The 14,711-nt window shown below is 42.6% G+C and overlaps 1 protein-coding gene across 3 annotated transcripts in view; it reads left to right on the forward strand.

Annotated features, from left to right (window-relative positions):
* LOC137634088 (solute carrier family 49 member 4 homolog) overlaps positions 1 to 14,711 on the forward strand; it is a 78,774-nt gene that overhangs the window by 16,940 nt on the left and 47,123 nt on the right. For all 3 annotated transcript variants that reach the window (XM_068366307.1, XM_068366306.1, XM_068366305.1), the window contains exon 3: positions 4,227 to 4,330. In XM_068366307.1, coding sequence (XP_068222408.1) covers positions 4,227 to 4,330 — 104 coding nt within the window. The remainder of the gene's footprint in view (positions 1 to 4,226; positions 4,331 to 14,711) is intronic.

A 14,711-nucleotide genomic window follows, 5' to 3' on the forward strand; every position in this document is an offset into this window, starting at 1 on the left:
GTGAGCCCAAGATTCTTTTTCGATGGTGACTCAGTGAAGGACGATGCCCTGAAACCTCTGTTTCCTTCCCTAGGGCTAAAGGGCATTCCATCAGCAGAAAAGCTCATGCTAACCTTAGCGATTTATAAGACTAGGTCTTTCTTCATGGCCTTAACTTCTCCTGTGATCCCTGAAGAGGAGAATGTCAACATAATCCCCTCAGATCATCCCAAGACCTAGGAAGGTGGAGTTGATTGCAGATCCTCACCTTCTACAGCTCCTTCGTCCACGTCTCAAGTTTCACCTATGATGCCCTCGAGTAAGAGAATGAAGCACATTCAGCCTTCCTCTCCACCTAGTCCTATTCCATCAACCTTGTCCTTTATGATGAGGGTGAGTATATTGTCCTCTTCTTTGAGGATTCATACGCCCTCCTTCTTTGAAGAGAATTCTTCAAAGCTTACTTGTGTAAGAGCCTATGCCCGCACCGCTCGCCCGTTAGCGAGCATTCAACAGATCTACCATGACCTGCCCTTTACTTACACACACCTCCCCATTATGCGTGCCAACCTGTTAGCAAGCATTCTCCTGAGCCCAGGCATTCATCTAGGCACGGGCACTCACCTGTTCATGTTCTCATCTATTGGTGCTCATGCTTCAAGGTGCTCACGTTCACCTCTTAGTGTGCAATTGTCGGGTCTTCATGCGCTCATCCATATGTGGGAGCTCGCTCACCTTTTTGCCCTCAAGCGCTCTCACCTGTTCGCTCTCCCAAGCACTTACCACTTCGCACTCATGTGCATTCATCTGTGTATGCATGCTCATTGTACTGTACAGTAATGCCTCATAATACAGGGACTTTCATATTGTGATTTTTTCGCATTGAGTTGCCTTTTACATGTATATATCCTAATTCGTTCCAACCCCTACAAAAACACCACATTAAATTTTCATAGTAAGGCTAAACTCTACTAAACACAATGAAATACAACCATTTGGATCATTCAATAATCATCTAACCATTAATAACCTGTAAATTAAGTGTACAGTGAACCCTCGTTTATCGCGGTAGATAGGTTCCAGACGCGGCCGCGATAGGTGAAAATCCGCGAAGTAGTGACACCATATTTACCTATTTATTCAACATGTATATTCAGACTTTTAAAACCTTCCCTTGTACGTAGTACTGTTAACAAACTACCCTTTAATGTACAGAACGCTTAATGCATGTACTACAGTACCCTAAACTAAAACAGGCACAAATATTAAAGGCAATTTTATATCATGCGTTTCCTAAACACGCTAAAAAGCACGTTAAAAAATGGCAACCAATGTTTTGTTTACATTTATCTCTGATCATAATGAAGAAACAAACTGGAGATAGAGCTTTGCTTATTACCAAGACATATTTCCCATACCATTCCCTTAGAACTACATCACATCTTCCTACTTTAGATATATATATATATATATATATATATATATATATATATATATATATATATTTATATGTATACACATATACATACCTACATATATACATACATACATATATACATAAATACATGCATACATATATATATATATATATATATATATATATATATATATATATATATATATATATATATGTTACTGTATATATATGGGTTATGGAAAAAATCCGCGAAGTGGTGAATCCGCGATGGTCGAACCGCGAAGTAGCGAGGGTTCACTGTATAATTAGAACAGACAGTACAAAAATGCAATAATAAATAGAAAATATTGTAATAAAAATTGCAGAAAACAATGACACTTAACTTTATGAAACCCATAAACAAATGGCAGAAAATATTAACACTACAGTAAACTTAAAGTTAATTTTTTTGCCTTTTTCTAATTTTGTATTCTTTATTTTTACTTTACGTTTTGTATTTTCTAAATACTGTATAATCATTTTCTTCATCACTTTCACTTTTTTTATGACTTTCAGCTTTCTCTTGGCCTACTAGTATCAAAGGAAGCTTGTTTCTGCCTTTCTTAAAATGTTCCTGAAATGACTCGTGCAAACATCAATTATAAAAACTTGAGAGCACAAACCGTGTGAACCTTTTCTGGGAGTGTCTTTGCTACAAAAGTCGCCATTTTATGGTTGTGCCTCCCTGATTTCTCCCGTTGTCAGAGGGTCATCCTCCTCGCCGCTTGAGAACTTTTTCTCAGCGACGTTCACTTGCATGGCCTCCAACTCCTTCAGGTCGTCAGTCATAATTTCCTCTTGGTGCTCCTCGAGAAGCTCATTAATGTCATCCTTGTCATCTTCCAGGCCCATGGTGCTTAATATGCCCATATTTGGTGATCAGCTTGTTTGCTTACAGTCTCATGTAGTCAGTGGCAGGACTAGTATATGTGCTTGCTATCACTCTTAAACTAGACCATCACTGTCTGTCTGGTGTATGATGGGCCCACAACTGAACTCCACTATCAATAGTGGAGTTCAGTTGTGGTCCCATCATACACCAGACAGACAGTTTTCTGGCTTGTTTATTGAGATCATTGTTGTGGTAACTTCTGTGTCACTCCACCTCTTTTTGGTTTTCATCCAGCTCTACCTGAACTGATATCCTCTGTAGCTTGCATGTGCTTATGATTGTTCTCCTGTGCTTTTTACTGCCACAAAGTATACTGGGTTTGAATTTTATAGTGAGAGGTTGTTACATTCCTCCTTTTATTCAGATTACTTTAATATTTGTACCCAAGTTTAGATGGAGGTTTTACACGAGACTTTTTCTTCAGACTTCATAAGGGTTGAGTGGATTTAACTGCCATCCAGGAAGAGGGATAATTTCAAGTCTACTTCCATACCTTTGAAATCCTAGATTACACTGTTCCATGTGTCCAGGAGGAATTTTTGTTTTTTCAGGTCCTGTATTGAGACAATCAAGAGCATGCTCTTTGACCATTGAGAGGATCCAGATATCAACTTGAACCAGAGCTCACAAAGTCAGGTGAGTTGGTCCTGCTTTAGACTCCGAAGAATCTTGGAGTCAGATTGGTGATGAAATAGTTTGGAAACCCCAAACAACCTTCACAGTCGTCTATTCAAGGAAGTTTACCCACAAGTCTTTTTTCTTGTTATTGCCCTAATGGTGGCTGCTCCCATATGGGACAGAAAGCATCTTGTCAATGTTAATGTGTTTGATGTAAGTCTGGAGGAAAGGTAGAATGACTGGCTCTTCTGCTTCTTCTTTCCCTCTTTTCCCTTCACTTGTGGACAAGGCATTTGTACCATTATATATTGGATCTCACGTTGATGGCGTTAAGCTACTTTCTGAGCACTATTCTTGTTACACGGAATCTGTAAGAAGTACAGTAGTTCTCCCTCCTTCCTAAGGAGGAGCAGATATAAATGAATATCAACATATTGGCTATCATGCACCAGGTATTTCATTCCAGATAGCATCTTCCTTTTGTGGAAGAAGTTTCCTTTATTGACTGAGTATTGTATCAGGTTGGCTACATAACCAGGCACTGACCAGGCCTTATCAACTTTCTCATCCTTATGGTCTGATACGAGTTTGCTGAATTCATCTCCCTCGCTCTTGATGGGACCATGGAGACTGGCCAATGAGTATCTCTCTCCCTATTTCAAAGGATGAAATGATTGTTTAAGTGTAGGAATAAATAAATTTAAAAAGCAATTTTTATTTGTCCTAGCTATACAAACCTAAGTCCTTTAAAGTTAAACTTCTCACCCCAACCACCCCTCCTAGTCTTTGACAGGAGAGTGGACCAGGCTACTTGCCTGTGTTCACCAGCTTTCGTTAACTACCTCGTTAACAATTTGAGTGGCCGTTCAAACTCTGTTTAAGACATTCCCTATTTTGAAGTACTCAGGTTTGCATAGCTAGGAAAACTACAAATTACATTTAAAATTGGTCATTTTCATTTACCAAAGAGAACTGTAGCTTATGTCATTGATAACCTTTGTTAGATTACATATCTGAGGTTCTGGTAATCATATGATAATGAACTAAAAGTGAAATTATTTAAGATAGATTGCTTATTACAGCTATCTTATTATCTATATAGAAACTATAGGTTTTAAATTGTTTAAGGCAAACAAATATTTTATTTAAAATATCAGTTTACTAGTATTCAATTCAGTATTGTATGCATAGTGTATCTATTTGAGTATGATTATTTATTTGTGGATGCATGATATCTAGATATCTGAACAGTCTTCTCTTTCAACCATTTTTGTTTTTCAGACCACGATCTAGAGTCATCGTTGATGTTGGCTAGCTTAGAAGTGAAAGTTTATAAACGGAGATGGTGGATCCTTTTTCTTTTTGCTGGTCTTGGATTTATGCAGGTAACCCTTTTGGCTGATGCATTTGACAGTAAGCATAGTATGAAAAACTCAGTCTTTCTCATTTCTAAGGCTAAACTAACTAGTTTAGCTTTTTGGTCCTGTGAAATTAAAACACTATTGATGGAACCTGATGCTTATGGAGCTGTAGACCCAAATGATATTTTTCCTTTGTGTTTTTATAAAGACCACTGACTTACTAGCTCGTAAGTTGTATATTATTTTTTTCAAGTTAGCAATAAGAGATTCATTGTCCCGACGCAAAATACAAACCTTCCGCTGTTTGAGAGTGCATTATTATTATTTCGGCGAAGCTGAAAACTAGTCGAAACTAAAAGTTTTACAGGGTTTAACTACCCACCGCTAGTTAGCAGAGGGTAGCAGTGGTATGTTTACCCTGCTCCTACCAGCAATGATGACTAGCCTTCACTTTTTAATTTGGGTCGGTAGAGTGTAGACGTGTCTCACTCTCCCATTAATCTAAACTGGCTGGAACTGATTTCTCTTTCTTTACCTTTTCAGGTGTGCTTACCCATGAGGATCAACCATGCAGGTTTGTCCGGGCCCGGGGAACGGTCGAGAACGAGTGGCGTCCTTGTAACGCTGGGACAACCTCGTGTGGGGTCTCCTTCCACTGCCTCCCCTAGAGGGGCAGTGAGAGAGTCCTCTACGGGAGAGTCTCTTGGCTGACACTGTTTGTCTTTTGTGGCCCTCCTTGGGGTTGATGGGTCCTCCGTGAAAGGAGAAGCTACAGGAGGTCCTGCAATTGGGTGTGCATGCACACTCGAGTGCCGAGTCCTCTTCCTCAAACTCTCCCCTATGTTCCCCCTGCTTCGGCGGGAGAACATGAGCAGTTGATGACAAGCACTCCTCGGAGTGACTTGTTACGTGGTCCTCAGGTCTCGGGTACAGGCATCGGATTAGTTCTTTAGATTGTTCAGGGAGCTGATCCTCTTGCCAGGTGGGTCCGAAGGGAGGAGAAGCAATCTGAACAACCGAAAGGTTCGCCTTCCAGTGTTGCTCAGTCTGATCTTCCGAGGAAGGAGGATGTAACACACCCTTCTGAGCGGCAGCTCCCTTGTCTGCGAGGCGATGCGTCATTGGAAGGAGGAGTTGACCGATCCTTTTGCTTGCGAGAGGAAAGGTCTTCTCCGACCCTCCCTTTTGAGCGGCAGCTCCCTAGTTTGCGAGGCGATGCACCATCAGTAGGGGGAGGTCAGGATTGTTCCTTACGCTTGTGAGAGGAACGATCTATCCCTGAGTTGTATCCTCCATGAGGTTTCCCCCGAAAGGTTTTGGATTTATCCATACCATGCTCCAGCCCATCGGAGCAGGGCTTTTTGGAGCTAGATGACAAAGAAGTGGAAGGTTTCCATCTGCCCCACCACCTTGTCATCTTGCCCACAGGGCACAACAAAGTACTCAGCGCTTCACAAGACCAGTCTCCCTTAAGATCGATCAGACAGGTAACTCTCCGGAGTTTGCACCTGTTTCGCTGCAGCAGTGTAAGCGCTCAACTCCCTGTCATCCCTCACTCCTTAGGGTAAAGAAAGCGCCATGCCTTTCTCCTTTAGGATAACAGGTGAGCAAGACAGCCTTCTCCTTTACACACTATGAAATGATCTGGTTCCAACGCTGAATGCGGAGAGGCTCTACGCATCGTCACGTCCCTTCCCTTCCAGCAAGAAGAATAGGAGAGCTTATCCGCTGGAAGTGAGGAAACATGATTCTCGCCAGGGGTTAAAGTTCCTAAGCGCTCTTTTGATCGCTATCCTAAAGTTGAGGAGAGGGTTGAGGTTAGCGAGCGTACCAGCTTGTCTCCCCAACCAACCTCTTATAGAGGTCGTTCACCCTGCGAGAGCTCACCTGGGAGTGTGGGGGCGTTCCCCCACCCCTCAACCTGACAAACATAGGAAGGTTGCTATGACCTCCCCTCAATATTAAGGTTATAGAGTTTCCTTGATCAGAGCAAACTTAAAAGAGAAGAGTTCTAGCCTCCAGGGATGGAAAAAGTGTATACTACCACTGACCCTTCTTAAATTATTTAATATTGTGGGGTAAGTTATTAACTGATTTCTAATCAGAGCATTAAAGGAATCCTATTCTTTCAATATAGAATTGGTCTCAGCAATAGACTGTGCAAGGATACACAAGGTATGTTGGAAAATAACTACTGTGTAATATATACTATAGTTTTCTGTCTGCATTATATACTGTACTATTCTGCAAATATACTGGCTACTGTATAATCATATACTGTAATGCAAGCACCTGGCGCACGGTCCAGCCGGCATGGTGCCGGCTGGGTAGTATCTGGCAGCACCGGTCCAGCCGGCGGCACCGGCCCAGCCAGCGACGTGGGTTAGTACCTGGCGGCACCGGCCCAGTGGGTTAGTATCTGGCGGCACTGGCCCAGCTGGCCTATTGCCGGCTGGGTTAGTACCTGGCGGCACCACATGTCGGCTGGGTTAGTACCTGACGGCACCAGTCCAGCCGACATACTGCCGGCTGGGTTAGTACCTGGTGGTACTAGCTGACAGAGAGAGAGAAAGCATGGAGTGAAGGGCTGCCTTATTAAAATGTATCTTTACAATAAATAAGGGTGTAGTTATATAACCCTACTGCCTTCCTCTAGAATGAGGGTTCAAATGGAAGTGGAGAATGCATCATTCAAGCTTCCATCCAGCCACAAGATCCATTGCTGGCATTGCCGGTTTCAGGAATGTGGATGGCAGTCCAAGAGAGGACTGAAGAACACTCAGCAGCGGAGGGGTCTCCCACCGGCAGCCGTCACAGCCGGCACAACCTTTCCTGGAGCCTATGTCCATAAGGGAAAGACTGAGTGACTCTTACAGCTGCTTATGTAGAAGCCCGGCCGGCACCACAATCTACCTGGCAAGCGGTGAGATTGCAGGACAACGGCCACAGGATTGCGATAGCTAAGCCATTGCTAAGGGACAGAGAGGGGAGGGAAAAGGGTCCTGTATCAAGTGTAGAAGAAGGCGGCAGGATTGCTGCCATTTCCACACAGGAGTGAAACATTGTTTCAGTATCGGCGCCATCCTAGGCAGCAGAAGAATATCTATTCTTCAGCCTAGGGTCTGCCGAAATAGGACTAGTCTTTTAGACCGCAGGGGAGAAGGTGGCGGCATCATACTACCACTTCAAGTGCGGCCTAGGGAGGCTTAGCCTCCCATGCCAGCAGCACTAAGCCAGCAGGGGAGTAACTACTCACCCTGCCGCTTGGCCGCCGGCAGAAAGACTGAATACTCTGAGGTTCTGTTGTAAACCCAAGCCGGCATACTCACCGGCAAAGGTAGGAGACAGAAAACACTAGCCTAGTCAAGTCTGAGTGAACTACTCTATGGCAAGACCAAGATAGGGTTGTCGCCTATGGCGGCACTCAGAGGGAAAGAGGGATTACCCTTAATTCTCCACAGGAGACGAGTATCGAGGTATATAAGTAATTCTAGGAGATATACTATCTCCTGTTGAATCGATAAAATGATACACGAGAGTAACCGGGGATAATGAAAGTATATTAATGCGCATAGGTTAGGTAGCCTAGCGCAGGGCGAGATCTCGGTTACCTAAATCACCGAAACTCTAACGTATACGATCGACATAAGGAAGAGGAAATTTGTATGCATAATATATCTTTACTAGTATAATTGTGCCTAAATAGCTTTCACAATTTATTAATGCTATTACCACTGGGAATGTTGTTCTGCTAACTAAATAACACATGCATAACGAACGACAGCGCCCTTGGCGCCTCCTGTGACTGGCCAAGCTCCAAAACACATTAAATTAAGCTAATTTCACTGTGATGCAGGAACCAAAAATTATACACTAAAGATAAAATACTCAACTTTCCAGAAGCAGAAGCAGCTGGAGATTGCATATTAAATCCTCTCAATAACGATAAAAAACGTTAGATAACAGAGAAAACCAACCGTGTGCAATTGCTACTAAAATAGGAATGAGCGCCATCTTGGATACTCGTAATAGTACGGGAGGAAGGGTAACCTTGATAACGGGTCCCCTTCTATTTTCGCCACTCTTCCCCCTCGAAACGAAAACGCTATTTGGGGTGAAGATTGCCATGTGTCGTATCAGGATATATGTCCCCTGATATTCGATATCCTTAAGTAAAATTTTAAGGATATTCGTGCCAGGAGTTAGAATTCTGGAGACCTAAAGGTTAATTCTCTGGGAATATCACTGTAGCCAAATATCCCTTAGAAAGCTACCAATAAGAACCTTCCATCAGGACGATATGGCTTGGCATAGAGGCCTTCCCCCGAAAGCCCATTCGGCTTTCGAAAGATTTTCCGTTGAAGACCCCCCCCCCCCCCACTCCGGGCTACTATGGGTGTAATCCACCTGTTAAAGTATGTTTTACGGCAGGAGGGAAAAATACCTTACCTAGTAGGGTAATGAAAAGTGAGTTTTTAAATCATGCTGCTCAACATCATGGGAAACATGTTTTTACAGATGGCTCCAAATCGGCTGCAGGAGTTGGAAGCGCAGCTGTGGTGGGGGATATTGTTATTAGAAGGAAACTCCCATACTCTTGTTCAATTTTTACTGCTGAGCTGTACGCAATAATTCTCGCAGTCCAACATATTTTTAAAAATGGCAACCAAAATAGTTTTTATACAATTTTTACGGATTCCAATAGTGTTTTACTCTCATTAAAACAAATTATGCCAGGCCATCATCTAGTACAAGAGGTGCAGGACTGGTTAGTACTTCTGCAATCTAGGAAGAGTATCAGTGTTCACTTCTGTTGGGTCCCTGCCCATGTTGGGGTGGATGGGAATGAACAAGTAGATAAGGCAGCAAAGGAAGCTTCAGGGCTAAGTAATCCATCCCCCTTGAGTATTCCTTACAAAGATCTTAAAAGTGAGATTCATCTTTACTGTAAAAATAAGTGGCAAGCTCGATGGTCTGAACTGACCACCAATACAAAATTGAAACAAATCCACCCATTGGTGGATAAATGGTCATCTTGTAATTCTACAAGTAGAAGGGATACCATTATTTTAACTAGGCTGCGTATTGGCCATACACATGCAACGCACAATTATTTAATGAAGAGTGGGGAAGGGAGACAGGCCCCTCTTTGTAATACCTGTCAAGTGACAATGGATGTTAAACATATTTTAGTCGATTGTCCTGTTTTTAATCTCCAGAGGAGGACACATTTACTCCAGGACAAACCGTTAAGAGATATACTGGGGGAAAACTGTAATACCCTGAACTTGAGAAAATTTATACAAAGTATTGGGTTATATTACGAGCTATAATTGATTTTATTAATTTATTTATTTATTTTACCCTTTTAATCCCTATTTATTTCACATCTAGATTTTATTGTATGAAAGTGTTACGATTTGTATTAAAGGTTAAAATGATACTAAATGGTGTGAGTGTACAGATATGATTGAATGATTTTCGTTATATAGTGCTGAATGGCCTTTGATGCCCCAGTGCTTGGCTTAATGCCTAAATCCCATATTCAATTCAATTCAAAGGGTTCTTCCTCTCCTGATCCTGAGCTAACACCCATAGTAGCCCGGGCGAGGGGTTATTAAGTTACAGGACAGTATCACTAGGTTGGAGCAACTTTTGTTATACAAAACAGTAAGGGGATGATGATGACTCGGTAAACTTTACCTTAGCACAATGCTGTACTGAAACCTTACTGTGTCCAGTACATAGTGTACATGTGTGCAAATGTACTGTACACTGTACATATATTCATAAACTGTTCTAGAAACCAAATTAAAACAATATTAGGCAGTATTTACTGTGTTAATCATCAGCTTTGGCCCCCGCTTGTGGCAAGAGGGCTTTGACTTTTTAGGTTAGGAGTTAGCCAACCCTAGTGTAGTATTTATTTGCGAAAATTCGCTCTTTGCGCCTGTATCTGTAACTTGACTCGCGAAGAACGAGGTCTGACTGTACTCAAACAGCCTCATGCGAACATCTTCCTCAAGACCGTAGCTTTGCTTTGGCTTCACGCCTATAGACTATCCAGCAAGCATTTCCTCACTTAGAAAGGATTTTCGCAACAAGTTGCGAGAAGGATGGCTGGACAATCATCAGCTTCAGTCTACCAGGCTAAGTGGACTGTCTTCTGTGGTTGGTGTAGTGGAAGAGGTATCTCTCCCCTCAATGCCACTATTCCAACAATAGGAGAGTTTCTTTAATACCTTCAGAAAAAATACTCCTCTCGGTTTGGCAGAAAAAGGTTACCGCTCATCCTTGAGTCTGACCTTTAAGTTGAAAGGAGTAGATATTTCCTCCTCGTTGAAACTTTCTCTAATCATATGAAGTTAAGAGATTACCTACCCCCAGTCATAAGTTAGACCTTCTCTGTGGAACCTGGTTTTTGTCCTTGAATCAGTGAAGGGTGCCCCCCCTATGAACCATTACGGCACTCAACAGATGGCCAGCTCACTCTGAAGATGGTGTTCCTACTCGTTTTCCCGTTCCTACTTGTTCGGCCAAATAAGTTAGTGAACTGCATGGTCTTTCCTATGACATTGCCCATTCAAGGGGATGGGGAGAGGTAATTCTCAACTTATTCCCTGAGTTTATCGCTAAGACTCATAATCCGGGAGTACCAGATCCTAGATTTGGACCCTTCTAGATTGTAAGTCTTTGTTCCGTAACTGATGATACAGACCGTCCAGTGAGAAGTTTGAGGTGTTACCTTAAGAGAACAGCAGCAGCTCACCCCTCTGTGTTGGCACCCTCAGTCAGCACAGGGAAGGTCAAGAGGAGGGTTATGAAAAACACCATCACGGCTTGAATTCGCAAGGCCATCGACCTGACAATAAATCCTGACCCTCCTATACCACGGCAACCCAGAGCTCATGACGTCAAGGTCATTGCAATGTCCCTGGCATTTAAAAAGAACTACTCTGTGGCACAGGTACTGCAAGCAGGCATGTGGAAGCGTCAGACGACCTTCACCGCCCACTACCGGCAAGACGTGACCCAGAGGAGCGTGGAAACGTTTTCCATTGTTCCTCTGGTGGCTGCACAACAAGTGGTTTAAACACCTCAAGCTCCTTGATGGGCAAGTAGCAGAGGGTTGAGGGCTAAGGTTAACTGGGATTAGTCTGGGTGAATGAATAAAAATAACAGGCTTCCTTTCTTTTCTTCACCTTCCCCTCTTTTGGGGAATCAGCACCAGGGTCCTCAGCACTTCTGGCTCACTTATCTGCAGGTAAAAACCATTTCTCTTGTGTAACCTAATATAGAGATAATACTTGTTGCATCCCCAATACCTCTAGCAAGGGGGTATTGTGTAATGTCTATGGTACTCTCAAAGATTCCTATGACTCGGGGAACTCATACCCTGACCAGTCACATTGCTAGTATCATGAATGCATAGCTTGTAGAGGCTGATAGTCGTGCGGAGCACGAAATTTTAGTGAGGTGCGTGGGTTCCTACCAGTTACGATCTAATATTGTGCGGAGAAAAATCCATGTCAATGACGGAACAAATGACATTTAGAAGTAATTTGTATTTTTCCTAACGATACAAACATGGAGCTATTTATACAGATTGGCCTGCCAGCACCTGTCTTCCAAGAAAGTTCTGCCTGCAAGCAAAGTGGGTGCACAACCCAGGTTTGTGAATGAGAGGGCTAGCCGTCCGTCTACCCCCACCTCTTCCGGTAACTAGCGGTTGTGTTGTTATCCATCGCCTAATATATTATGGCTCGTCTTCCAGCTACGCCGAAAGTTTATCACTATAAATAGCTCCAGGTTTGTATTGTTAGGATAATTACAAATTACTTCCAAATTTGTCATTTTACATATAACACCCTCTGACTAGCGGAGGACGAGTGAAAGTTTTTATGGTTAAATCCAGCTCGCGTTGAAACATATATCCTAAGTAAAGTACGCAGGTGTGTATAGTTTGGAAAAATAAAAATTACAGTAGTGTAATTCCAATTTTGTCATATTTTTGTTTTTCCTGTTGGGAAAGTACGTAATGAAAAGTGATTTTATTACAAACACTTTAGTTTTTCTTAATTTAATGTCAATCAAGTACAGTAGATTATTACAGTTCAGGTATTCTTATTGTATGAAATACTTAAAAATTTCCAATATTAAACTTAGCCGGTGATCATATAAGCTGCAACTCTGTTGCTCGACAGAAAAACCTACGGTCAAAATACGCCAGCGATCGCTATGCAGGTGGGGGTGTACATCAACAGCGCCATCTGTCGAGCAGGTACTTAGTACTCCAAGTAAACAAAGAACCAATTTTCTCTCTGTCGGGCTACCGGCAAGACCTACTAATACGCTGTTACTAACTGGATTTGTTTTCACAACTATTTGGTGAAGTACACTATTCTAGTTTTGAGCTTTCGCTATGCAGGTGTTTTATCTTCATCTCAAAACTTGAACTCGTTTTGGATAGATTTAATTATGGTGACAAAGAGAGTATGGACTCTCTTTCACTTTTAAATGGCCGACCCTTCCCTTAGACGGAAGTGTGTTTAGGTTTTTAGTAATTTTGCTTAACACGTTATAGATCTATATATTTTATATCTCTCCGCCTTTATTAGGCCTCTTCGATTAACTTTCCATTTATTATAAACTTATAAAAAATAAATTTTTATGTTTTGTTTATATGCGACCTTTCCTGATAGTAGGCGGTCCTAACTTGGAACCGAAGTTAATCAACGTTGAGCCCGTTATATCGTATTTAGCCTTTAAAGAATTTAAAACTTTTTAAATTTAATGTTTTATGAAAGAATTTCTTTGATAGTCTTCGTACAGTTTTCAAAGATGAACTAACGTTTAGTTTTTTAGACTACGCAGTTGTTGACGTTCAGGACGTTCAACATGCGCTCTATTGTTACGATAGAGAGAGAGTGTATCACGGTTTCACGTTGCAGTAAGAGTAAATCGATTCTGACGTTTCGTTCATTCTTTCTTAGCTTAAATGTTTTAAATTCTAAATTAAAGGAACTTTTTATTTGGAAAACCTTTCAGTTTTTTCCTTTAGTCAAATAACATGTTTTTTTTGACGATATATAATTGGGCTCTTCTCTCAGGTGCGAAATCAAGAGAGAAAGAGAGAGAGAGATAGAGACGGAGGGAGAGAGAGGAGAGAAAACGTTCCGTTCAAGCGGGTAACGTTTTTCTCGTGTTACTCTCCTCCCTAGTCGCTGTACGGGGAAGAAGGTAAAACGTTTCTAGGGTTTTATTCTTGTCCCCAGGCTATGTGCGGTGAGAGATTGTAAACGTAGTTTATTTGAACTAGTGTTTAGTCTCTTTCCCAGCCACTGAATTTTTTATCTTTATATGTTTTCTGTTTTTTGCTAGTATTAATGAGCTGCATTATACGACTGATTTCGCAATTACTACCTTTTAATGAAGGGTAGAATTGCGTGTTTCAGGTAGAAATCAGTAAAAGTTTCGATTTCAGTGAAATAAGTGCAAAACAGAAAATCGAAGTGTATAAAGTGATATGCGCAGTGTTACAGTGTTGCGTCCGAGGGTTCGTCTGTTCGTGCCTGTCGTTCACCTAGTCCGGGACCTCTTGCAAGCTCCCAAGCCCAGGACCTCTTGCAAGCTCCCAAGCCCAGGGGAGAAGTAATGTCGAACGACTTATGGGTTCGTCAGGCCTTGATCAACGAACAGACGTTTCCCTCCGTGGTTTCGGGCGTATCTACCCAAGATCGCCCCACCCACACAAAGACGAGAGAGCCCATTTATTTCTCCTCTGCGGAAGAGGTTTCTCGTAAGAAACCATGGACCAAGGTCTCGCAGCTTATTAAGCGCAAGTCGGTCCCTTCCGCGCAAGTCCAACGGCCCAGTTGTAGCCACTGGGTCAGTTCGGACTCGCTGCAGTCTTCCGACGACTGCTCACCTCCTAAGAGAGGCAAAGCGGTACCGCATCAGGCAGTCACACCGTCTGTTGCCGCACCTGCTCCTGTAGACCCTAAGTGGTCTTTGCTGCAGACCATGCAGTCTCAGTTAACGTCATTGATGCGGGACTTTCGTGCGGAGAAGGTTGACACTGCACCAACCTCTAGCCTACAACCAACACGGTTGTGCGTCCTGTGGACGCTGAGGCGACCTTCTGCCGCACTCCAGAGAGAGTCCCGCCACCCATGCGTTCCAGTGTACCCTGCCAGCCGCATGTTGACGTTCAGTAACGCACGGAACCTTCCGTTGACGTTCGCGAGGTACAACAACAGTCTAAGTTGTTTTGTTTTGACGCGGTGCGTCAACCTCCGCATTCTAGAGTTGTTTTGACTGCTCAGTATAGACAGTCAAAGCAGTCTCGAGTGAACACTGTATGTCCTCACGCTCCTGTTGTGGTTGACAGTTCAGTTGTTGACAG

Source organism: Palaemon carinicauda, chromosome 44 (assembly GCF_036898095.1).
Source record: "Palaemon carinicauda isolate YSFRI2023 chromosome 44, ASM3689809v2, whole genome shotgun sequence".
Lineage (NCBI taxonomy): Eukaryota > Metazoa > Arthropoda > Malacostraca > Decapoda > Palaemonidae > Palaemon > Palaemon carinicauda.